The sequence below is a fragment of the Ananas comosus genome, linkage group 19 (genome assembly GCF_001540865.1).
Source record: "Ananas comosus cultivar F153 linkage group 19, ASM154086v1, whole genome shotgun sequence".
NCBI lineage: Eukaryota > Viridiplantae > Streptophyta > Magnoliopsida > Poales > Bromeliaceae > Ananas > Ananas comosus.
The window spans coordinates 236,920-261,238 of record NC_033639.1 but is presented as its reverse complement, the minus strand read 5'-3'; the positions used below and the strand labels follow the sequence as shown (position 1 = coordinate 261,238).

Sequence of the window (24,319 nt, the reverse complement as noted above, 5' to 3'; positions counted from 1 at the left end):
TGTATATATATATAAAATAAACGAGCCGAACACTAGTTGTATTTTTCAGCTCGAAATCTGAACGAGTTGAGCACGAGTTGGAATTAACTCGCTCATGTTCGGCTTGATATATGTTACAAATAACTACTATTTGAATTTTAGAGATCTACATTTACGAATTTTAATTATTAGATTAAGATCCTAATTGTTTCATTTTCTTTTAAGTTTTCATTCAGGATTGACAATCTAACTTACTGTACGAAAGCCTGACTCATACTAAATTTTTCAGCTCGATATTTTAATTAGTCAGACTCGTTTAATAAATGAGCCTTCGAGTTTGGGTCATGCCCTCAAAATTTTTTTAAAAAAATGTTGTTTGCAAAGGACAAGGATTGCACAAATAATACTGCAGTAGACCCACCTCCTAATATTCATGCTCTTTAGAAATAAAAATTTGTCACTTTCACTAATAAGAGTTATGAAGTACCTTAACAATAATAAAAATTTAACACTTTCACTAATAAGTGTTTTTTTTAAAAAAAAATGAAAAACACACTTTTTATAAGTTTTAATTTTCAGATAAAAAATTTAGAAAGATGAAAAAAAAGACTTTTTCATAAAATCTAAAAAAAATTGACAAACACTGATCACTTTAAAAAAATCGAATGGCTCTTGGTAACAAGATTCAGTGGATTAACAATTTAATTAAGATATGTTATATCACCACGTTTGATTTTTAAACAAAAGCCATATCATATATTGTGCTCAATGGCAATTCATTTAAACCAATTTGAATCCCCTACTTGAGCAGTCGTAATTAAATAATTTATTTTAGAAGGTATTATTACGTGGTTTAATCTCAGGAATATCCTCTGCAAAATCCCACAACTCCAAAATATTGGAGAGATGGAGAAGTTCAACCCAGTTTGAAATCTTAGGTTTAGTTTGGTATTGAGACCTATACGATGCTATTAGATAAAATGGAGTTGGGACAAAAATATATAGGAATATGCTTCTACGTTCTCCGATGAGACCGCAGAAAATATATCATAACCGACTTATCGCGATATGCGAAACGCAATATTACGTACGGAAACTAACATGATATTTTTCCATCATACTTTCTCACCGCATGTAACACAATCTCGTTGTAATCTCAAGCAAAACATTAGTCTTTGACTCGACTAGCAATAATAATGTCACATGCTAATATGGCTCAGCATGAAGTTAGGAGCACAAGAGATTACTCCAACATGTATAATGTTTTGTTCCCCTTTTTAATTGACCTCAGCTGCAAATACGCACGGTAGAAAAGCTAAAAAGCAACCAAGAATCCGAGTATTTAACAAGTTTTACGACAAATCAAAACCATTATTTTGTCACACACATTGTTTGTTGCATATTATTTGGGAAATGCGAAAGAGAGACTTTTGAATATGACTCATTGAGAGATGAACTCTTTAAATCCTTCTATTCCAGAAGACCTGCAGCTTTATAGCACTCAAAACTGTCCCTGAGGGTCTCCTCCAGTGGCCTGAATTTCCAGCCCAGCTTCTGCAATTTCTCAGAACTAGTTATCATTTCATCGCCATCGACTTCGACAATGCTGCAATTCACAGGGTGAAGAAAAGTTATTTCAAAGTGTACATTCACAGAAGCAAGAAGCAAATCTGTGAAATGATGATCAAGCCTGGATTTACTTTGCAGGGTTGCTGTAGTCGGGATACATCCTCTTTAGCATATCTATCAGATCACGCATTTTTATATGGTGCGAGATGCATATGTACCGTCCTGACGCCTCAGGTTTCTCGTACGCCAGAAGCAGAGCACTGGCGACGTCTCGAACATCCACAATGTCGGGGGCTTTGTTCTGTATCGTCTCACTTGATCCTAGAGGAGGATACCGACGAAATCAAATATGCAGCGTATGTTCAGAATATTAGATTAAAAGGTTAAATGTATAGTGCAACGACCCGACCTGCTAGTAATAATAACTCGTTGGGCCAAACCACCGGCCCAAAATACTTAATCCCAGTTATTATTACTAGCGTGTAGACCTCATATAAACTGATCAGAATCAGTATCCCATCCGATATGGAACTATTGGGGCGTTACATATAGTGAGGGGCAAATTCCACGACAACTATCATTGTCACTGCCTGCTAAAGTAGATGGCAATGAAAAGTTTCAGTAACAACAATACCCATAATCCCATTGTAACTATCATAACCATAGTTAGTTAATTCGAATTAGGCAAAAATTCGGTACGGGTATAATTCGGATAAAATTCGTCTTCTAATTATTAAATTCGTTGAAAAATACGGCTAAAAAACGGATTCGGTTATTATTCGGATACGTGATTTATACGGGTATTATACGTTTCTCAATTAAAAATTCGGGATCAAAAATTCGGCTATATAATAAATATATAATATAATAATTAATATACTATATATATTATTATTATTATTATTTTTATTTATAAATTAAATATATTTAAAATTATAATAAATATATATTAATAATATCATTTAAAAATATTAATGAATAAAATTTTATATATACCATGGACCTCCCTCTCATCCGGTCCACGAGGCTGATGTGGCCTCGTGGACCGCGATATCCTTTTCCCTGCAAAGCTGCGCGCAACGCCGCGATTTTTACTGTTGATATTTTTTTTTTTCCGCGGACAGCACGCGNGACATTTTTTTTTTCCGCGGACAGCACGCGGCATAGCAGACGGCGTCGGGCGAGATGGGACTATGGGAACTGTAGCCGCGGCCCTCTTTCTCCCGACGCCGGCCAGGGCAGCGGCGGAGGAGGAGGACGACGAGCGTCGCCGACTCGCGGGCCTTTTTTTTGTGCGAAAACGGACGGCGTCGGGCGAGGTGGGAACTGTAGCCGCGCCCTCTTGCTCCCGGCGCCGGCCAGGGCGGCGGCGGAGGAGGACGACGCTCGTCGTCGCCGACTCGCGAGCCGATTTTTTGGGCGAATTATTCGCGAATCGCGAATAATTCGCGGATAATTTTTTTTGGAGAAAAAAACGAGTTTTTTTTCGCACTTTTGAAAAAAATACGTTTCATGCCGTTTAATTCGGCTAATCAAAAATTCGCGAATAATTCGCGTATTATATGCGAATTTACTAACACAGATCATAACTAGTTAATGGTGCATATTTTTTCGACACAAATTAAAAGAAAAAGAAAATGTTAGAAGATGATGAGAGGGGGACTAAGATAGGAAGGACGTGAGGTCGAAAAATGTTTTGGAAAACATTATAGTAACTCCAAAGCCATAAGCACAGTTGCGTAAGTGATGGGAATTCAAATACTCGGTGCTCCTTGCAATATATAAAATTGTGGATCCAATTATCAACCTGTACTATGCCATCATAGCTGATATTAAACTGAGATAATCTCATTATAACATCTATACCTTTTAGAAGATTCACGAAAATGGAAGTGCTAGCATTTACAGTGGATTGCAGCAAAGGCCCCATAATCCAACATGGGCAAACAGTTACAACATCAAGCCCATTTTTCTCTCCAAAATCCAACGCCGCGCTCTCTGCGAGAATCTTCGATAGGGCATACCAGTTCTGATAACATCATTAAGTAACAATTGAAATTCCTCGTAATAATCTGGCTAGTAAGTGCAAACAACATTTGATGGGCCAGGAAGTATAGACAACATTTAGTATACGCAAATATGGAATAGAAAGAATATCAACTAAGAAAAGTCCAACAAAAATAAAGCATAAAAACCAGAGAGTTGAAGCAGTATGAGATAGAAAAGAGCACGATATAATTCAGCGTGCCAGGAAGGCCAAAAGACTGGATTGGCGCAAGTGGTCTAATGGCAGAAGGCCAAGAAACCCAACTTGTTGAAGGGCCATTTCATTTAGGAGTTTACCAAATTAAGGCGTGCTTGAGCTAACATTTTCGGTAAAATTTGCATTGGGGCCTTTTCTTTTGGTGGTGGGGGAGATTCTAAATACTAGGATTAGAACACTTGACTCGAATCAGTAAATAAGCGTGGTGCTTTACCTTGGCTAGAATCATGCACTCTTGGGCCAAAATCATGCCCAACACCCCTTACAAGACCAAACTTCCGTATGAGGTAGTTACTTCCTCACTTTTTCCGTATATTCTTCTGTGGCTCATCTGGTATTGTAATTATGTTCATAACTATCGTAACAAAGGCGGCAAACCTGACATAAGAGCCACTTTCTTCATCTCCACTGTTTCCTACGTTATCAAGAATCTTCTACCAGGAATGTTATATCTAATTTGACCTGACCATGCTGGACTTAAAGGGATCAAAACACTTCATTTCAACCAAATTAAGATGCTGAGTAGTTCGCTGTACTGCCCGAAACAGTCGTTAAATCAGTAGCATTCAAGTCAGAAACCTTAAGCATTCACAAGTTAGCTAATGTCAGGCTAGGCCAACTTCAACTTGATAGCAGACGACTAGACGTAGACTGAACACAATATCTTAACACCCCTATGTGGGTCCAACCTATCAAGGAGAATGATTTTTTTTTTTTTTGATGCAAATGAATTTTTATGACGTTTGCAATGAATAAACCCGAAAAATACTGCTAGTTACTCTAATCTATAAAGTAATTGGAGTCATTATAAAGTAATTGGAGTCATTGAGTCAAGGATCACAAATTGTGGGAGTTGGCATTTTTGAAAATCAATCATCAATATATCAAATCAAATCATTCAAATGTATGAATTGTAGAATACATGTTTGGAAAGAAACATCGAACTCTTTTCGCTGAAAACAGTGGAAAAAAAATAATTCTCAACCATATCCTGAAGAGACTTGTATCATACTGATACTTCATTACCAGCGAAACATTCAGCCCCGTGTCTAACGCAGATGGCTTGGAAATCCTTGCTCTATCTTATTATGGAATGATCTCAATAAGTACTCTTCCTCGGTAGTTAGGTTTTTAACATATACAAGTGCAGAATAGTACCTACCCACCTATTCATCTTTTTCAGAGAATGTCCAAGTACAGTACTGCAGGAGAAAGCATTGTTGTTCTTGTTCCTAATTAACTGTACAGGTCTACATATGTGTACACGTACATAGATTCTTATTTACATGAAGGGAACTCTAGGATGAACAAAGTGAAGGTGCGTGCAGGATGTTTAGGTTTATATAGTCCCAAAAGATGTAGAGAAGATCTACATAAATAGAAGAGCACGAATTCACAATTACTTAATGGAGAGCACAATAAAGATGATCAATTCCTGACAAAATTAATATAGAAAAGATGCTATCAACACGAAGTGGATAACCTTGCAACAAAGGATGATCGGTTCTCGGTTATAATTGCAACATGACAGTTCAACTACATAGCTGAAGGCATGTAACTAAGTGCAGCAAAACAAAGGAGTACTTTAACATTCTCATATATAAAAAACAGACGGACTTCAAGCATGTGGTGCGTAGAATATAATAACAAGTAAATACTGAATAATTTCAACAACTGTCTTTAGAAAAAAATCAGACTAGTATACTAGGAAGGCTTGCCAGATACCTCAGTATTTCTGCAGTAGTCCTTGTCTGGCCAACAATTCTCATCCATGATCTTACCCTTTGGCCAATTTGGGTTCGGTCGAACAGCCGCACATGATGATACCACAACAACTCGCCTGACTTTTGCCTCAGCACATGCTTTCAACACATTTAGAGTGCCATCCACAGCAGGCTTCAGTATTTCTTCCTGCAATACGGAAATGCAAAGCTAAAAGCACACGATCTAACTACACTAGATTAGAACATCAAGTCCCTTCCAATGAGAGGTGAATTTTAGATAAACGAATAAAACAACGAATGAAAAAACACAGAGTACATGATGCTAGCTCTTATGACAATTCCAAAGACGCATCCTATACAATCGATCTTTCAGGTAACATGATGTCGGAGCCATATATAAGCCCCTTATATTATCTGAAATGTGGGTTCAATACCCACCATACATATATCTTATGGGTGAAATCGCCACTCATAATAAAATTCAATGGGTAGTATTCCATTGCTTACCTTACTTGTCCATTCCATGAGCCTTCGATATATTTATGCACGCGAGTGGTTTCTAAGACAACATTATGCGGTTTCCTCTGAAATCAATATTTTGGCCAAAACAAACTATTGATCAACCTATACTATCAATCACACTATAGCAGTAGTAAAAGATCAAATCGATGAATGAGTCCAGACCATGCAACTAATAAGCGCTAGCAGATGAGATTGGACCTATAGACTAGACACCAAAGGAAGGAGGTACGACAAGTTGGTAGGACAATAATAATCGGTTTAAAAAACCCGTGTTCAAGCATTTCATTGTCGCCTTTTCGTTTTACAAAGACCTTCAACTCGTACGACAGAGCCTAACATATACAAGCACAGGTGACAAATATGCTGATGCCATACTGATTTGGCATGTGAAAGCTTGTGTAGCGACTCATACGTTCATAAAGTTTGCATGGCAATATAATGAAGCACGTGGCTAACAAAAGCAACTAAGCAACAAATCATATATACCTCCGGATTGGGAACTTTGGATGCAGGCAAAGGGCTAGCAACATGGAAGACACCTTTGCAGCCCGCAATAGCAGATGCTACACTGTTATGATCAAGTAAGTCTGCCTTAAAGAGTTGCAGGTTTTCTGAAGCATTCTCCAATTTCTTCAAATGGGCATTCTTTGACTCATCATCTACAACAATTTGGGCAATAACTAATGGTAAGTATGGAAGAGCATCAGACAGAATAAGATGCAAACAACAGTTACAAGCTCACTAAGTATGTAGCAGCATAGATGCATAAAGTTCAAAATAGAATAACAAACATAAAACAAAATATGCAAGATCAAATGCGCACCTAGCTAATTATTGATACACCTTGGACTCAAAATGCATATCACTATGTTTGTGAAAAGAAACAATCAATTCTATCTGTTAAATTATATGAAACAATCATTATTCTCTAAAAATTTAAGCTATTAGGGAACGACATTTTTAATATTTATATTCAGTACTCCCAATCACATCTTAGCTCGAGGCTTTTTCGATAACCTTAGACATAAACTTAATTTAAATGGGAGAAACTTAATTAACATTAGGAGTCAGACAAGACTCCAACTCAGGACCTCGTTCTCTGATATCATGTTAAATAATACGAAACAATCATTGTTCTCTAAAAGCTTCAATCTACAACTTTTCTGTTGTTCCTCTTTTTTTTTTTCTTTTTCTTTTTTCTTTTTTTTTGTTGCTTTGGTTAAAAGGAGTCTCTTGACCCATCAAGAACATGTTGCAGTATTTTACTTGTCCAACAGCCTAAAGACAGAGCCCTGTGAGATTGTAATAGAATAAGAGGGCTATTTTTGAAATATACTCTTCAACTATTTTTCTTTCCATTTGGCACCTTCTAAACAAACTTTTCATCCTTTTTGATTTAAGCTATTTTAAAAAACAAACAAATTAAGCAGGTACTAGCTACAATCGAAAACAATAAAAAAAAAAAGAAAAAAAAAAAGCAAAGAAAAGAAAAGAAAAGAAAAATTGAGGATATCGATCAATCCCAATATTAGTCTTAATCCCCACGCTCACATGCACGCCGGATATTTTCTCTTGTGCACCGAAGAGATAACGGAAAAGACAATGAACTATGGCACCGTTTGGTTGGGGGATAAATATAAAATAAAAGAGTTTATCCTCTTTATTTTACCAAACGAGTGAAAAATGACTATTCCTCTCTTAACGGGTTATTCTAGAATAACCCGTTAAGAGAGAAGAACTTTTATTCCTACTTAGGCCCTGTTTGGATGCATAGTTAAAAAACTCCATGGAATTTTTATTCTATGGTTTTGGTCTAAATGAAATACGGAATCCTGTAACTACAAAAAAATTCCACAGCTTCATTTTTAAGCTGTTTGGATACATATCATACAATTCCACAGTATTTATAACAATTAAATTTCTAAAATTTTATAATTCAAAATTCAAAACTCAAAATTCAAAATTCAAAATTCAAAATTTAAAAATAAAATTTTAAAAATTAAAAATAAAAATTCAAAATATAAAATTAAAATTTAAAATTTAAAATTTAAAAAATAATTAGATTTTATGTTTTAAATTTGAAATTTGAAATTTGGAATTTGAAATTTCAAATTTGAAATTTGAAACTTTAAAATTTAAAACTTAAAGTATACCATTTAAACTTTAAATTTTGAAATTTAAAAAATCTATAATTAAAATTTTAAATTTCAAATTTAATAATTTATAAATTTACATATTTATAAATTTAAAATTTTAAATTTAAGTTTAAATTTAAATTTTGAAGATTGAAAATTAAAAATTAAAAATAAAATTAAAATTTGAAATTTGAAATTTGAAATTTGAACTTTTTGAAATTTGAAATTTGAAATTTGAAATTTGAAATTTGAAATTTGAAATTTGAAATTTGAAATTTGAAATTTGAAATTTGAAATTTGAAATTTGAAATTTGAAATTTGAAATTTGAAATTTGAAATTTGAAATTTGAAATTTGAAATTTGAAATTTGAAATTTGAAATTTGAAATTTGAAATTTGAAATTTGAAATTTGAAATTTGAAATTTGAAATTTGAAATTTGAAATTTGAAATTTGAAATTTGAAATTTGAAATTTGAAATTTGAAATTTGAAATTTGAAATTTGAAATTTGAAATTTGAAATTTGAAATTTGAAATTTGAAATTTGAAATTTGAAATTTGAAATTTGAAATTTGAAATTTGAAATTTGAAATTTGAAATTTGAAATTTGAAATTTGAAATTTGAAATTTGAAATTTGAAATTTGAAATTTGAAATTTGAAATTTGAAATTTGAAATTTGAAATTTGAAATTTGAAATTTGAAATTTGAAATTTGAAATTTGAAATTTGAAATTTGAAATTTGAAATTTGAAATTTGAAATTTGAAATTTGAAATTTGAAATTTGAAATTTGAAATTTGAAATTTGAAATTTGAAATTTGAAATTTGAAATTTGAAATTTGAAATTTGAAATTTGAAATTTGAAATTTGAAATTTGAAATTTGAAATTTGAAATTTGAAATTTGAAATTTGAAATTTGAAATTTGAAATTTGAAGTTTTTGAAATTTGAAATTTAAAATTTAAAATTTGAAGTTTTTGAAATTTGAAATTTGAAATTTAAAATTTGAAATTTAAAATCAAAATTAAATTTGAATTTTAAAATTTTAAAATTTGAAATCTAAAATTTTATGTTGAAATTTAAAATTTAAAAATTGATACATCTTTGGGAGCCCAAAATGGTGGAATTTTTTTCCTTTGGTTAAAGTGGATTGTAAGTTTACTCCATTTTTTGGAGTATAGTATAACTATACTCCAAAAATTACGTCATTTTTTTTTCTTCCAAACGCTTCATAGGATTATTTTCCTACCAGCGTAGCATAGTTTAACTATGCTACGTTTTTAGAGGTATCCAAACGGGGCCTTATTCTAAGAGTTGTACCTATTCCTGGAATAGCCTAAAATAACTTATTTTCAAACCAAACGATACCTTAGAGGACAAATAGACATGAATATATGCCATAAAATGACGAATGTAGAAATAAAACTCAGAACCTCCTTGAAACGGAAGGGACTACGACTAGACCCGGCTCTGATATCATATTTTTCAGAGCTCCGTTTAGACGCCCCGTATCTCAGTCGATATTTAGTATTCCCGCAAAGTACCGACAAAAAATCTATTTTTGTGAAAAAAACTATTATTTTTATTTTTTAAATAAAATAAACTTAATTAGTACTTAGGTGAAATATACTATTTCATCAAAATTACGAATCAAGCTTTTTGTCTCTAACTCGCACAATAAATATATAAATTCTTATAAGCATGACTTATTCTGACGTATCCATGAGCAGGCGAGAAAAAGGTTGAATGCGCTATATTATGTCTTCTTATGATTCACTTCCACAATTTAACCCAAAATAAGATAGAAATAAATTTAAATAAATCCAGCTTATGAGTTACAAAAAGAAAAAAAAAAAGTGAGAAAACTTTTCAAAAAACCTGTTAATTTCCGTAGTTTCTTACGTTGCCCCCATTATGTTAATGCTACATAATGCACATTGTGGTTTTCCATTGTTATATCTTTTCGAAGTTTATTCGTTAATATTTCATTAAATGTATAGTCAAAACAACTTTAGATATCCATTTCTATCAATATTCATGTTTAGTATATTTAATTACCATCGCTGATTAAAAAAATATAATAATTAAAAGTTTTGATAAAAAAAAGAAACACAGACTTAACGAGAGAATACGGATGCAAGGAAATTGATACAGTTTTTAACATGACAGGGGGGCCAGTGAGAAAAACTACGAAAACACGGGGGGGTGTTTTTCCCAAAGAAAACTCACTGGGTCCTCATGCCACAGCTTCTCGTGAACGCAGTGTAGCCTATGTGTTTGAGGAGCATGCACACCTCGACGCCGCGAACCCTCCGCCCGCGGTCACCGCACACCCTCTCCTTCGCCTTCCCTTCTTCCCGTCCCCTTCCCCTCCCAATCGTCGGCGCCGCCGCCATGTTCTTCTTCTCCTCTCTCGTTCTTCGCCCTCTCTCTCTCTCTCTTCTCCTCTCTCTCTCTCTCTCTCCTCTCTATGCAATAATATCATGACATATAGGGTATGGGCAACGAAATGTGACGAAGTGCGGGGGTCAATGCCCCAACAAAAGCTCTAGTCTACCGAAGGTAGAATGGAATTGCAGTATAATTTTTTCTATTTTCATGTAAATTAATAAGTTTTTTGGTATTTTTTTTCGGGAAAACTTCAAGAACCCTCCCATTGTTGGTTCTGCTGTCTCATTTTAGTACACCTGGGGTTGGTTGGTTTAATGAGTGGACAATTTGTCCGCCCGTGTGTGGGTCTTGTGTTTTTCTCTTATTTGTGGATCAATATTTATTAGTATTTTTATTAGAATCGAGGTGACAGAAGTTGAGAAGCGTAAAAGGATACTAAAGTAGATATCTGTCGATAAATGAGTAGGGATGGTATCTGAAGGTTTGTTTGTAATATAAGTTTAGAGCTGAAATAAAGAGGGAAATATTGCTTGCCGAAATAAACGATAAGGAACATGAATCAACCACATCGGGAGGCAAATTGATACGTTTATAATACCACACAGCATGGGTAGTTAAGTGAGAATGCTATGATAACCACATGAGCAGGCGTTTTTGAAGTTTTTTTCTTTTTGTTTTAATATTCAGTTTGTAGACGAAAAAATTAAATAATTTATTCATAATCATTTGTTTTGAATTGAAGGAAGAAATAATTAATATTTGTTTATGCACTCAGCAGTTGAAATAAATTAAAACAAAGCATCGCTTACCCCACGAAAAATATTGGACGCAACTTGGATGTTTTTCGTTTTCTACCTTTTTTTTTAGCGGAAAAGACGAAAATGTCTTAATTTTATTTTATTGTGTAGAAATAATTTTTCTGTGTAAACCCAACAAGTGCAAAAAAAAAAAAAAAATTTATACCGAAAGTAAATTTTTTCGTTTATTTATACACAAACCAAATGGCGACGCAAATCAAGTTGATAAGTACATCGTTTATTTTGGTTTTTGGTTTTTTTTTTTTAAGGAAGAGCAAAATTTATTCATAATTTATCAGATAAAGGAACTCGATAAGCAACGGAAAGAGGCGTTCTAAATCGTAGGAATATTTTTTTCAGTAAGAAAATTATTTGGCGTGTTTTAGGCGACCGAAATAAATAGATTAATATTTTTTTCCCATAGAAAATCGTATTTTTAAGTGGTTTCTCTTTCATGGAATTAATACCTTCATTTACGTTAGTGGGTAATAGGGCGGTGTTTGCTTCTTCGAAAGTCGGAGTCGGAAGTCGGCGGGAATCGGAATCGAATCAAAATAAAGCTAGGAATCAGAACCATCCGGTAATAACTCATTCCTTATTCTGTTTGGTTCGATCCATCCTGATCGAAATCTGGAATATAATCGTCATTCACATTCTTCTATGTCGTTGTGTTTGGTTCGATGGATATTAATAAACGTAATCAATATTAAATTTACCTAACAAGTTATATTTATAAGTTATAAGTTAATTTAGAATTTCAAATTAATCTATTAAATATTAAAAATTTACATCAAAATTTTAAAATAATGTCAAAATTTTAGATCTATTTTTTTTAAAAAAAAAATTAAACTTTGAAGTTGAGTGGATAATTCAAAATATGAAACTAAATTTAAGTTTGAAATAAAATTTGAATAAACTTATATAAATTAAAATTTTAATTTAAATTCAAATTCATAAGTTAGATTCGAAATACTTGATTAAATTTTAATTTTTAATTTAATTTCAAATTAAAATTTAAAATTATATATTTAATTTTTAATTTAATTTCAAATTAAAATTTAAAATTATATATTTAATTTTTAAATTTTAACTCATATTTTAATTAAAAAAGTTGAAAAAATAAATTTAATCCAAATAAATATCTATTCCGCCCAGATTCAACTTCCAATCCGACCTTCTAGGCCGGATTGAAAAAATGGTGATTGAGCGATTCCCATTCCACTCGGGTATCGGAATCAGAATGGTACTCCCACATACCAAACACCCACAAACGGATTCACTCATTCACATTTTGATTCCATGGTGAAAAAGAAGCGAACTAAACACGCCCTTAGACTGGAGTAATTCTATGATGTGAAGTGAATGAGTGATAGCTTTTGATGTTTCTTCGTTGCCTTATTTTTCTACTCGATTTTGTTTTTGTCCCTTCTATAAGAGAAAAGTCGCCTTTCGCTTTTCATAAACAAATTTAAAATATTTAAATAATATTAATAAAATAAATATTAATAATGTAGAAAAAATATATACTTAACGCTGTTGGGGCAAAATAATAATAATAATAATAATGGGCAAACAATATGGTTGACTTGTAATATTGATTTGGACTTATCCAATTTTTTGGATTCTAAGATAAATTATGGTAGGTATAATTTTAATTTTAATAGATCTATTATGAGCCCGAAATTTTTTTAGCCCAATAAAAATGTTATCAATACTTCAACCATTCAAGAAGCCCCATATGTGAAAACGTGACTGTGGGCCTCATGAAAGCTCATTAAATTTTTGAGTTTATTTAATAATTCGAATCTCATTTCAGCCCAATAAATACTACTATTTGTAACCAACAGGTTTCATCGAAGTAAGCCTAATCAATTTGGACACAACCTAACTCATTGAATGACAGCTCACATCCACATCTCGAAATTCAATTTTGAATTTTAAAAATATTATATGATGAAATTCAATTTTGAGTTTTTAAATTTCTAACTAATTAAAAAATATCTTTTCTCCTAACTACCTCATACATATTTTTTTTTTTCATTCAGAATTCGATTTCGAATTCTGAATGAAAAAAGAAAAAATAGGGAGAAGACACACACAAGATACAAGCACGATACCATCATAATTATACACTCCTCTATGTACAAAAAAATTTAAAGAAGAAAAGAGAAATCTTCCCACCACATAAGATTAAAAAAAAAAAATTCCTTTCCTCTCCCTCTCCCCTTAGCCATATGGCTAAGGGGGGAGATCTTTTTTTTTTTTGCACACACACACACACACACACACAAAATCTTCTCCCTCCCTCTCCCCTTAGCCATACGGCTAGGAAAGGAAAAGGTGGTCTCTCACTCCTTCCCTCTGTATATATATATATATAATATAGAGAGAGAGAGAGAGAGAGAAGAGAGAGTTGAGCTGAAATACTATTGATAGCAAACGGCTCCGTTGGCCACCATATATATATATAATATATATAATATATATATATTATATATATATAATATATAATATATATAATATAATTATATACCTCATTTTTCTTTTTTTCCTTCCTTCCTCTGTCGCGCATAGGTCACGCCATCACCACCAAATCCCAGCTTGAAATCTTCGATAAGAGAGAGGAGGAGGATCGATGATTCTATATTCCCTCAGACCTCTCTACCCTTTTCGAAATCATCAATTAACGGGACAGTGGTTCACATGTCATAATGCTGCAGTCGCCTTCAACCTCGATTTGATGCTCTCGAAGTAAGAGGGAAAGAGAACTCCTTTCGAGAACGTCGAATCAAGCCCACCACCACAATAAAAAAAAAAGGAGAAAAAAAGAGAAAATCATGAAAATCCCATAAAGCCATTTTGGATGATTTCTTTGGACATCTGAGCTACGTGTCACGACATAAAGATTTTCTCCGCAATTTCGCTTTGCAATCACCCAAACTCCAAAGCAGACATCTGACGGAGGTTTTGGCTTGGAATCTTCTAGAAGCTTCTATGTGAATCTCGAGATTGATGGTGCGGATACCGGAGGGTCAAGAGTCCCTTAGAGTTTCTAGGTAGTCATTAAATGTACTTCGAGTTTCTATGCTATTTATTAGGACTCTTGAAAGACCGCGTGGCCTCCCCTTTTGGCTAATAGTATTGTGCCACTTGGCACCTTTTTATTGGCATTATGGGCGGCGAGTGGCCTATAAATAGTGTGGCCTCCACCCCTTCTCATTTCAGAATCCTCATATTGTATTCTCAAGTTTAAAGTAATAGAAGAGCTTCCTTCTTATCTCTCTTGTACTTAGTCTAGGGCGAGCGAGGTCCTAACTTAGCAAGTAGAGAGACAGGCTTGCTCACTTCGCGAAGGAAGGCGAGCGTCGCACGGATTTTGCGAACCAAACCGTTAAGTCTGTGACAGTTGGTATCAGAGCCGGTTCGAGAAGGAACCATGTCGTCAACCGAGGCCGGTGCTGGCGACGTTGGGGGTGAACCCTCCAAGCAACCCTCCAAGCGGAGCAAGGGCAAAGACACGCGAATCACGAAGGATTCCGCGTCGGTCGAGGACCGCCTTGCACTGTTGGAGGACATACTATCGAAGGTGGGTGAAAGGTACACCGAGATGGCCGATACCTTTAACGCCTTTAATGATGATGTTCGCAGTATGGAGGAGAGCGTCGCCACTGCCATGGCGACCTTTCGAGGCGAGCTCGAGAAGCTCCAAGGCAACATCACCCGTCGTGACGAGGAGCGGAAGAACTTGATCGAGGAGCTAGTCACTCGAGTCAACGAGGTCGAGGACCTCAAGACGAGAGTGACTATCCTTGAGAAGGCAGTGGCTCGAGGCGGTGAAACGCAGAAGGAGTACACCCCAAAGGTCCGCGTCCCTGAACCCCAATGCTTCAAGGGTTCGCGCGACGAGAAGGAGATAGACAACTTCCTTTGTCACATGGAGCGCTATCTCAAGGCGCTGCGGATCGAGGACGAGGAGGACAAGGTCCAGACCGCTTCCATTTACCTCACCGACGATGCGATGCTGTGGTGGCGTCGACGTTCTACAGAGGCCGAGAAGGGCCAATGCGAACTAAAGACTTGGGAGGACTTCGTGCGCGAACTGCAGGCACAGTTCTACCCCGAGCATGTCGAATACTTGGCGCGGAGGCAACTTCGACGGCTTAAGCAAACAGGATCCCTCAAGGAGTATGTCAAGGAGTACTCCAAACTAATGCTTGCCATCACCAGCATGGCCGAAGAGGATCGGCTGTTCTTCTTCCTCAACGGTCTTCAACCATGGGCTAACAAGGAGCTCGTGGCGAGAGACGTCAAGGATGTGAGCTCCGCTATCGCTCAAGCGGAGAAGCTGCTGGAGTATGACAAGCTGGACTTCGCTCGTGGCAAACCATCTAAGGCGGGCAAGGCCAAGGGTGCGGGAGACCGCCGCGAGCAACGTGATCAAAAGGGCCAAGAGTGAAAGGGCCCTCCGTAGAAGAAAAAGATCTTTTGCTATGTCTGCAGGGGTGATCACTGGGCAAGAGATTGTCCAAAGAAGAAGACCGTCAACGCCATCCAAGCTGAGGAGAGCGAGGAACAAGCGGAGACGAAAATGGGCGTGCTACGACTCGTAAGCGCGATCCAGGGGCTGGTGAGCAGCAAACCGCTCAAGAAGGAGCTGCTGTTCGTGGACGTGACCCTCAACGGAAGGGCCACTCGAGCGCTCGTAGGCACAGGGGCGACCCACAACTTCATCGCCGAGTCTGAGGCCAAACGACTGGGCCTCACACTCGAGAAGGACACGAGCAAGATCAAGGCTGTCAACTCGGTGGCACAGCCTGTCGTGGGAGTAGCCAAAGGGGTGACGATCGCTGTAGGACCCTGGTCGGGTACAGCGAACTTCACCGCCGCGACCATCGACGACTTCAAAGTCATTCTCAGCATCGACTTTCTAGCTTCATCGAAAGCGGTCCCGATGCCGCACCTCGGGGCCTTGAGCATCATGGAGGAGGCAGCCCCGTGCATGGTCTTGGTGAGCCGCAGCGAGCCAGCGGCAACCCACACCCTCTCCGCTCTGCAACTACGGAAGGGGGTGAAGCGCGGAGAAACCACTTATCTTGCGGCCATCCGTGAGGTGAGCGGGGAGGACCTCGAGCAGGAGGACCATCCAACGGTGATCGATGCAGTCCTGGGGGAGTTTGAAGACGTTATGCCCCAGGAGCTGCCCAAGAAACTTCCACCCAGGCGGGAGGTGGACCATGCGATCGAGCTCGAGCTAGGAGCAAAGCCACCAGCAAAGGCACTATACCGCATGGCCCCGCCAGAGCTCGAGGAGTTGCAGCGTCAACTGAAGGACCTCCTCGATGCGGGCTTCATCAGGCCGTCGAAGGCACCCTACGGAGCACCAGTCTTGTTCCAAAGGAAGAGCGACGGAAGCCTGTGGCTCTGTATTGACTACAGAGCGCTCAACAAGGTGACGGTAAAGAATAAGTACCCTATTCCCCTTGTTGCTGACTTGTTTGACCAGCTTAGCGGAGCGACGTTCTTCACCAAATTGGACCTTCGCTCGGGATACTACCAAGTCAGGATTGCGGAAGGCGATGAGGAGAAAACGGCATACGTGACGAGGTATGGAGCCTACGAGTTCCTCGTCATGCCATTCGGCTTGACGAATACGCCGGCGACCTTCTGCACCCTGATGAACAAACTATTCCACCCCTACCTCGACCGCTTCGTGGTAGTGTACCTCGACGACATCGTCGTGTACAGCAACACTCTGGAGGAGCACGTCGAGCATCTGCGGACGATCTTCCAAGTGCTGTGGGAGAACCAGCTCTATGTCAAGAGGGAGAAGTGCTCCTTTGCGAAGGAGGAGGTGCACTTCCTTGGCCACTGGATAGGCCGAGGTCAACTCCACATGGACCAGCAGAAAGTGCGGGCGATCTGCGAGTGGGAAGCGCCCACGACGGTGTCCGAGCTGCGATCCTTTCTCGGACTCGTCAACTACTATCCCACTTCATCGCGGGCTACTCTGCTCGAGCGGCCCCTTTGACGGATCTGCTGAAGAAGACCCAGTCATGGGACTGGACCCCTCGATGCACGGAGGCATTCGAGGACTTAAAGCGCGCGGTGACAGAGGATCCGGTGTTACAGCTTCCCGACTACAGCCGTCCATTCGAGGTACATACTAACGCCTCGGACTTTGCCATTAGTGGTGTTCTCGTGCAGGACGGACACCCCATCGCCTACGAGAGCCGCAAGCTCAACGACACCGAGTGGCGGTACACTGTGCAAGAGAAGGAGATGACCGCTGTAGTGCACAGCCTCAGGACTTGGCGGCACTATCTCCTTGGAAGCAAGTTCGTTGTGCGGACGGACAATGTCGCGATAAGCTACTTCCTTACTCAGAAGAAGCTGTCACCCAAGCAGGCGAGGTGGCAGGACTTCCTGGCGGAGTTCGACATGGAGCTCTCGTACAAAAATCGGGAAGGACAACCAAGTGGCTGACGCACTCAGCCGCAAGGCGGAACTGGCAGCGGTGTGCCAGATCCAAGGCGCGATCAGGGAGAGAATCCGCGAAGGGACTTGCGAGGACCCTGTGGCCCAAGGACTCGTGCGACTCATCAAGGAGGCACAGCAGTTCTGGCTTAGCGATGGGCTGCTCCTCACCAAGAGACGGCGCGTCTATGTGCCCAAATGGGGCAATCTTCGTTGTGAGCTCATGAAGGAGTGTCATGACTCCAAGTGGGCCGGACATCCAGGACAAAAGCGGACAATGGCGCTACTCGAGGCCGCCTACTATTGGCCTCGTATGCACGACGACGTGGAGGCGTACGTGCGGACTTGCCTTGTGTGCCAGCAAGACAAGGTAGAGCGCCAGAAGCCTGGGGGCCTCCTCAAGCCCCTGCCTACACAGACGCGTCCGTGGGAAAGCATTTCCATGGACTTCATCTCCGCCTTGCCCAAGGTGGGGATGTTGGGGTCCATCCTCGTGGTGGTGGACCGATTCTCCAAGTACGGGACTTTCATCGCGGCACCAACGGATTGCACGGCGGAAGAAGCAGCGCGGCTCTTCGTCAGCAATGTTGTGAAGCTTTGGGGCATCCCCGAAAGCATTGTGAGTGACCGGGACCCTAGGTTCACGGGCAAGTTCTGGACATAGGTGTTCCGGATCTTGGGGTCGGAGTTGCTCTTTTCCACCAGTTTCCACCCGCAGACGGACGGCCAGACGGAACGGGTGAATGCCTTACTGGAGGAGTACCTACGACACTATGTCAGTGCCAACCAGAAGGACTCGGTGCATCATCTGAACGTGGCCCAGTTCTCCTACAACTTGCGGCGGAGCGGGTCAACCAACCTTAGCCCGTTCGAGCTGGCAACGGGGAGGCAACCACTCACTCCGCATTCTGCTGGTGTGGGGGAGCAGGGCCGCAGCCCAATGGCTCTCCAATTCACTTCTCATTTGCAGGAGAAGGGAGACATTGCGAGAGCCTATCTCGAGAAGACGGCCCGCCGAATGAAGAAGTGGACCGATGCAAAGCGGCGACCCTTGGAGTTTGCGAGGGAGATCGAGTGTTGATCAAGCTGCAACCACAACAGTTCAAGGCATTTCGCAAGGTGCATCGTGGGCTTTTGCGAAAGTACGAGGGGGGCCTTTCACTGTCATCAAGCGAGCGGGCAAGGCAGCCTACAAACTGCAACTCCCCGCCAACCTGAAGATTCATCCTGTCTTTCATGCTAGCTGCCTGCGGCCCTACCATGAAGACGCTGAGGACCCGAGCCGGGGCGTGTCGCAGCGCGCTCCCGCCACTATGACCACTGCTATCGACAAGGAGGTCGAAGCCTTGCTGGACACTCGTACCATTCGGCGTCGCGGAGTCCCGAGGAGCGTCGAGTACCTTGTCAAGTGGAAGAATCTCCCGCATGGCGAGGCAAGCTGGGAGAAGGCCGACACTCTCTGGAAGTATCAGAAGCTGATCGATGACTTCCAACACCAGCGCGCGACGAGGGCGTCTGCGCAATAGGTGGGGGAGGCTGTCACGACATAAAGATTTTCTCCGCGATTTCGCTTTGCAATCACCCAAACTCCAAAGCGGACATCTGACGGAGGTTTTGGCTTGGAATCTTCTAGAAGCTTCTACGCGGATCTCGAGACTGATGGTACGGATACCGGAGGGTCAAGAGTCCCTTAGAGTTTCTAGGTAGTCAATAAATGTACTTCGAGTTTCTATTGTATTTATTATGACTCTTGGGAGACCGCGTGGCCTCCCCTTTTGGCTAGTAGTATTGTGCCACTTGGCACCTTTTCATTGGCATTATGGGCGGCGAGTGGCCTATAAATAGTGTGGCCTCCACCCCCTCTCATTTCGGAATCCATATATTGTATTCTCAAGTTTAAAGTAATAGAAGAGCTTTCTTCTTATCTCTCTTGTACTTAGTCTAGGGCGAGCGAGATCCTAACTTAGCAAGTAGAGAGGCAGGCTTGCTCACTTCGCGAAGGAAGGCGAGCGCCGCACGTATTTTGCGAACCAAATCGTTAAGTCCGTGACATACGGCTCCTTTCGTTTCAACCAAAATTGATTTGGGTGATTCTAGTTTAATTAAAAAAAGAGATTTCTTTGGAGCCAACTTAAAATAAATTTTTTTAAAAAAATTTCAGATCCCAAAATTTAATTATAATAATAAATTTAAAAAGGGAATTTCTTCAAACCCTAAATTGCAATTGCAATAATAAATTTAAAAAGAGATTTATTCGGACCCAAATCGAAATTGCAATAAATTTGAAGAAAATTTTTTCGGATCCTAAATCCAAATTGCAATGAATTTTAAAAAAAAAAATTATTTGGACCCCAAATCAAAATTGTAATAAATTTAAGGAAATTTCTTCGAGCCCTAAATTGAAATTGCAATAAATTTAAAGAAAATTTCTTCGGATCCCAAATCGAAATTGCAATAAATTTTAAAGAAGATTTCTTCGGACCCCAAATCAAAATTGCAATAAATTTAAAGGAGATTTCTTCGGACCCCGAATTAAAATTGCAATAAATTTAAAGGAGATTTTTTCGAACTCCAAATTAAAATTAAAATAAATTTAAAGGAGATTTCTTCGGACCCGAAATTAAATTGAAAAAAAATTCAAAGAACTTTCTTTGGACCCCAATTCTAAACAAAATAAATTCAAAGAGGCCTAATCTGCATACGGGCCTAGAATCCACTCCACACGAAGATAGCTGAGGCCCAGTCCACATGCGGGCCCAGAATCCCGTCCATATAAAAATGGAACCCAGTCCAAATACGGGCTTCAAAATCCAGTCCATATGAAAATCCAATCCAGTCAACAAACGGGCCCACAATCCAGTCCATATGAAAATAAGTTCCTATCCACAGTCCATAATAAAAGCCCAAAATAAAAAATCATTTCAGTGCACAGCTGGTCCACAACAAAAGCCTAACCCAATCTAGTCCGCAATAAAATCCCAATCCAATCAAATCCACAATAAAAGTTCAACCCATCGTTTATCTTTACAGATCTAATTAGTATACTTCATATCATTTTCGCAACTATAAATTTATTAATGTAAGCAATTAGCTTAAATTTTAGAGTTAAAACTGACTTAAATCAAATAAATTGAAAAGTTGGATAGTCAAATCAAAATTATGAAAGGTTCAACAGTCGACTCAAAATAACTCATAGTACAGGTGACTTCTGTACGTTTTTATCAATCTTAAAAGTGTAAAAAAGGATAAGTATGAATCTTGTCTCATTGAGAGATGAGACAACAAAATAGAACTCTTTTAATCCTTCTATTCCAGAAGACCAGCAGCTTCATAGTACTCAACACTGTCCCTGAGGCTCTCCTCCCGCGGCCGGAATCTCCAGCCCAGCTTCTGTAATTTCTCGGAACTAAGTGGCGCTTCGTCGTCATCTACTTCGACAATGCTGCAATTCGTATAATCAAGAAAAGTTAAATAAGTGAAAATTTATAGGAGCAAGATGCAAATATGTGAAATGATGATCAAGCCTGGGTTTACTTCTTTGGGTAGGTGTAGTTGGGATACATTCTCTTTAGCATGTGTATCAGATCGAGCATTTTTATACGGTGCGAGACGCATAAGTACCGTCCCGACGCCTCAGGCTTCTCGTACAGCAGAAGCAGTGCACTGGCGACGTCTCGAACATCCACAATGTGATGGGTTTTGTTCTCTGTCGTCTCACGTGCTCCTGCACAAATTAATCGTCGTAAGTATATGTGAAGGGATAAAGGAGGATATCAACGAAATCGAATACGCAGCAGCGTATGTTCATAATCAGATGAATTGTTTCAACTACGTATCAAAAGAGAGAATATTCAGTAAGAAAAATTGTTTTCTTAGTCTACAAATCAAAAGCTTAAATGTAGTGGGGGGCAAATTCAATGAGGATCCAAGCATTTCATGACTGAGGTAATAGTGAGCCGACAATCATTGTCATCACCCGCTAAAATGGGTAGCAGCGAGAAGTTTTAGTAATAATACCCATAATCCCATTATAACAGTAACTAACTAGTGAATGATGTATATTCTTTTGAAATAATCTATACGAAGTCAGATAAAAGATTATAACAACATAAATTACATAAGATAGTGTTTTGGTCGTATAAGGGCCTTCCGAAAGAAAATGTTAAAAGATGAGGATAATGTTATAATTGCTGAAGTGTAGTAAAACTGATAATTTAAAAGTTGAGACGAGGACTAAGATAGGAAGGACATGAGGCTGAAAAATGTTTTGGAAAACATTATAGTAACTTCTAAGCAATAAGCACAGTTGCGTAGGTGATAAGAACCAAAACACTTGGGTGGCGCTCCTTGTGATATATAAACCCGTCAATCCAATCATCTACCTTTACCATTCCATCAATAGCTGATTTTAAAGCAAGATAATCTCATTACAAAATCTATACCTTTCAGAAGATTGATGAGAGTCACACTGCTAGCATTTACAGTGGATTGCAGCATGGGCCCGATAACCAAACACGGGCAAACAGTTACAACATCAAGCCCATTTTTCTCTCCAAAATCCAACGCCTCGCTCTCTGCTAGCGTCTTTGACAGGGCGTACCAGTACTGATATAACATCATTAAGTAACAACCGAAATTATTCATATTGGGCCAGTAAGTGCAAACAATATTTAAAAGTTACAAATTATATTTAGCATATGCAATGTGGAATAGCAAGAATATCAACTAAGAAAGAGTGCGACAAAAACAAAGTACAGTAAAAACTAGCACCGTAGGAAAGCTTGCCAGATACCTCAATATTTCTACAATATTCCTTGTCCGACCAGCAATTCTCGTCCATGACCTTACCCTTTGGCCAACTTGGGTTTACTCGAACAGCCGCACGCGATGATACGACAACAGCTCGCCTAACTTTTGCCTCAGCACATGCTTTCAACACATTTAGAGTGCCATCCACAGCAGGCTTCACAACTTCTTCCTGCAATATGGAAATGAAAATTTAAAAAATATGTGATCAATGAAGTTCCTTCCGATAAGAGGTGAATATTAGATAAATGAATTAATAAAACGACGGATCAAAAAGCGCAGAGCACATGATGCTAGCTATTAAGCCAATTCCAAGGACGCGTCCTGTCCAATCGATCTTTCGTGTAAAATGATAACGGAGCCAGTTTTACCAGCGAAATCCCTATATTAAAATTCGCCTTTGATATCTTTATGCACGTGAGTGGATTTTACGATAAACATTGAGTTGTTTCCTATCAAGTCAATTTTTTTTTTTTTTTTACCAAAACCGACTATCGATCAAGCAACACTATCAGAGAACTTCACTCAAAAGCCTTTATAGTAGTAGAGTGATGCAGAGCAAGCCCCATTCAGAACCTATGTGCGGCAGCAACTTCGAAATAAACTGACCATCTGGCAGCTCAATAATCAGGTTAAATTTGATTCTCGGTAATCAGGTTAGTGTTGGGTTAAATGGGCCAACATCCTGTCCAGTGGCGGGACACCAGATTGGGCTGAGTTATGTTTGACTAGGCTCGGTTGCGGCAGAGCTCGGGTGGAGTTCGGTGTTGTTGCCGACGTCGCGCCGCGAAGCCGTTCGGGTACGTGTTTGACTCCGGGGTAGCGCGAGGAAGCCGGGCGAGCGTGCGACTTCGCTGTTCTTGACGTCACGCCGGTGCTAGTCGCTGTCGAGGTGAATGTTCCGTCGAATTGCTTCTTCTTTTCTCCAAGCACCATTAATTCGAGCTTAAGTGCTGTTTTGCTGAACTTTATCGTCGACTGTTAGTTTTTCAGCTCGTACTCGACGTAGTAACGTCGCAAATGACGTAATGATATGTTGGGCCGAGTTATGTTCGAAATGGCCTGAGCCGATTGGGCTGAGTCACAATCAAGACCCGTAGACGTTGTGTCCGTACGCTTTCAAGTGAGTTAGTTGCATATTTATAATGGTTAGCGCAAACGATCTGACAATTAGAACCCTTTCATTCACTTCACTAGGTGAATCACATATTTGCAAAAGAGTAATAAAAATTAAAAAGAAAAAAAAGGGGGGTACCTCTGGATTGGGAACTTTGGATGCAGGAACAGGGCTGGCGACGTGGAAAACACCTTGGCAGCCGGCAATAGCTGATGCTAGGCTGCTGTAGTCAAGCAAGTCCGCCTTAAAGAGCTGCAGGTTTTGCGAAGCGCGCTCCAGTTTCTTCAGATGGGCGTTCTTCGATTCATCACCTACAACAACAGATGCATATGAAATCACCCACCGATTGTTTTCAATCCCTCTCTCTCTCTCTCAGAGTTAAGCTCATCACTTACTTGGGTCTCTGAGAGTTCCGTGGACCGAGTAGCCATTGTTGAGGAGGAGCTTCACCACCCACGAGGCCACGAACCCTCCCGCCCCCGTCACGCACACCACCCCACTCGCCGCCGCCATGTTTGCTCAATTTTCCCCCTCTCTCTCTCTCTC

The 24,319-nt window shown here is 39.3% G+C and overlaps 1 protein-coding gene across 2 annotated transcripts; it reads right to left on the bottom strand.

Annotated features, from left to right (window-relative positions):
• On the bottom strand, nt 1,131-24,319 carry LOC109724552 (cinnamoyl-CoA reductase 2-like). Of its 2 annotated transcripts, none has more exons than XM_020253402.1 (6): nt 24,169-24,301; nt 6,544-6,716; nt 5,537-5,722; nt 3,415-3,577; nt 1,680-1,869; nt 1,131-1,585 (listed from the first exon to the last, which is right to left on the bottom strand). In XM_020253402.1, the coding sequence occupies exons 1-6, from the start codon at nt 24,284-24,286 to the stop codon at nt 1,450-1,452; spliced, it is 966 nt and encodes a 321-aa protein (XP_020108991.1). In that variant the 5' UTR covers nt 24,287-24,301; the 3' UTR covers nt 1,131-1,449. The 2 variants fall into 2 exon arrangements, with proteins under 2 accessions (XP_020108991.1, XP_020108992.1); XM_020253403.1 differs by lacking the exons at nt 1,131-1,585; nt 1,680-1,869; nt 3,415-3,577; nt 5,537-5,722; nt 6,544-6,716 and adding exons at nt 20,960-21,292; nt 21,385-21,574; nt 22,293-22,455; nt 22,643-22,828; nt 23,912-24,084 and having other exon boundaries at nt 24,169-24,319.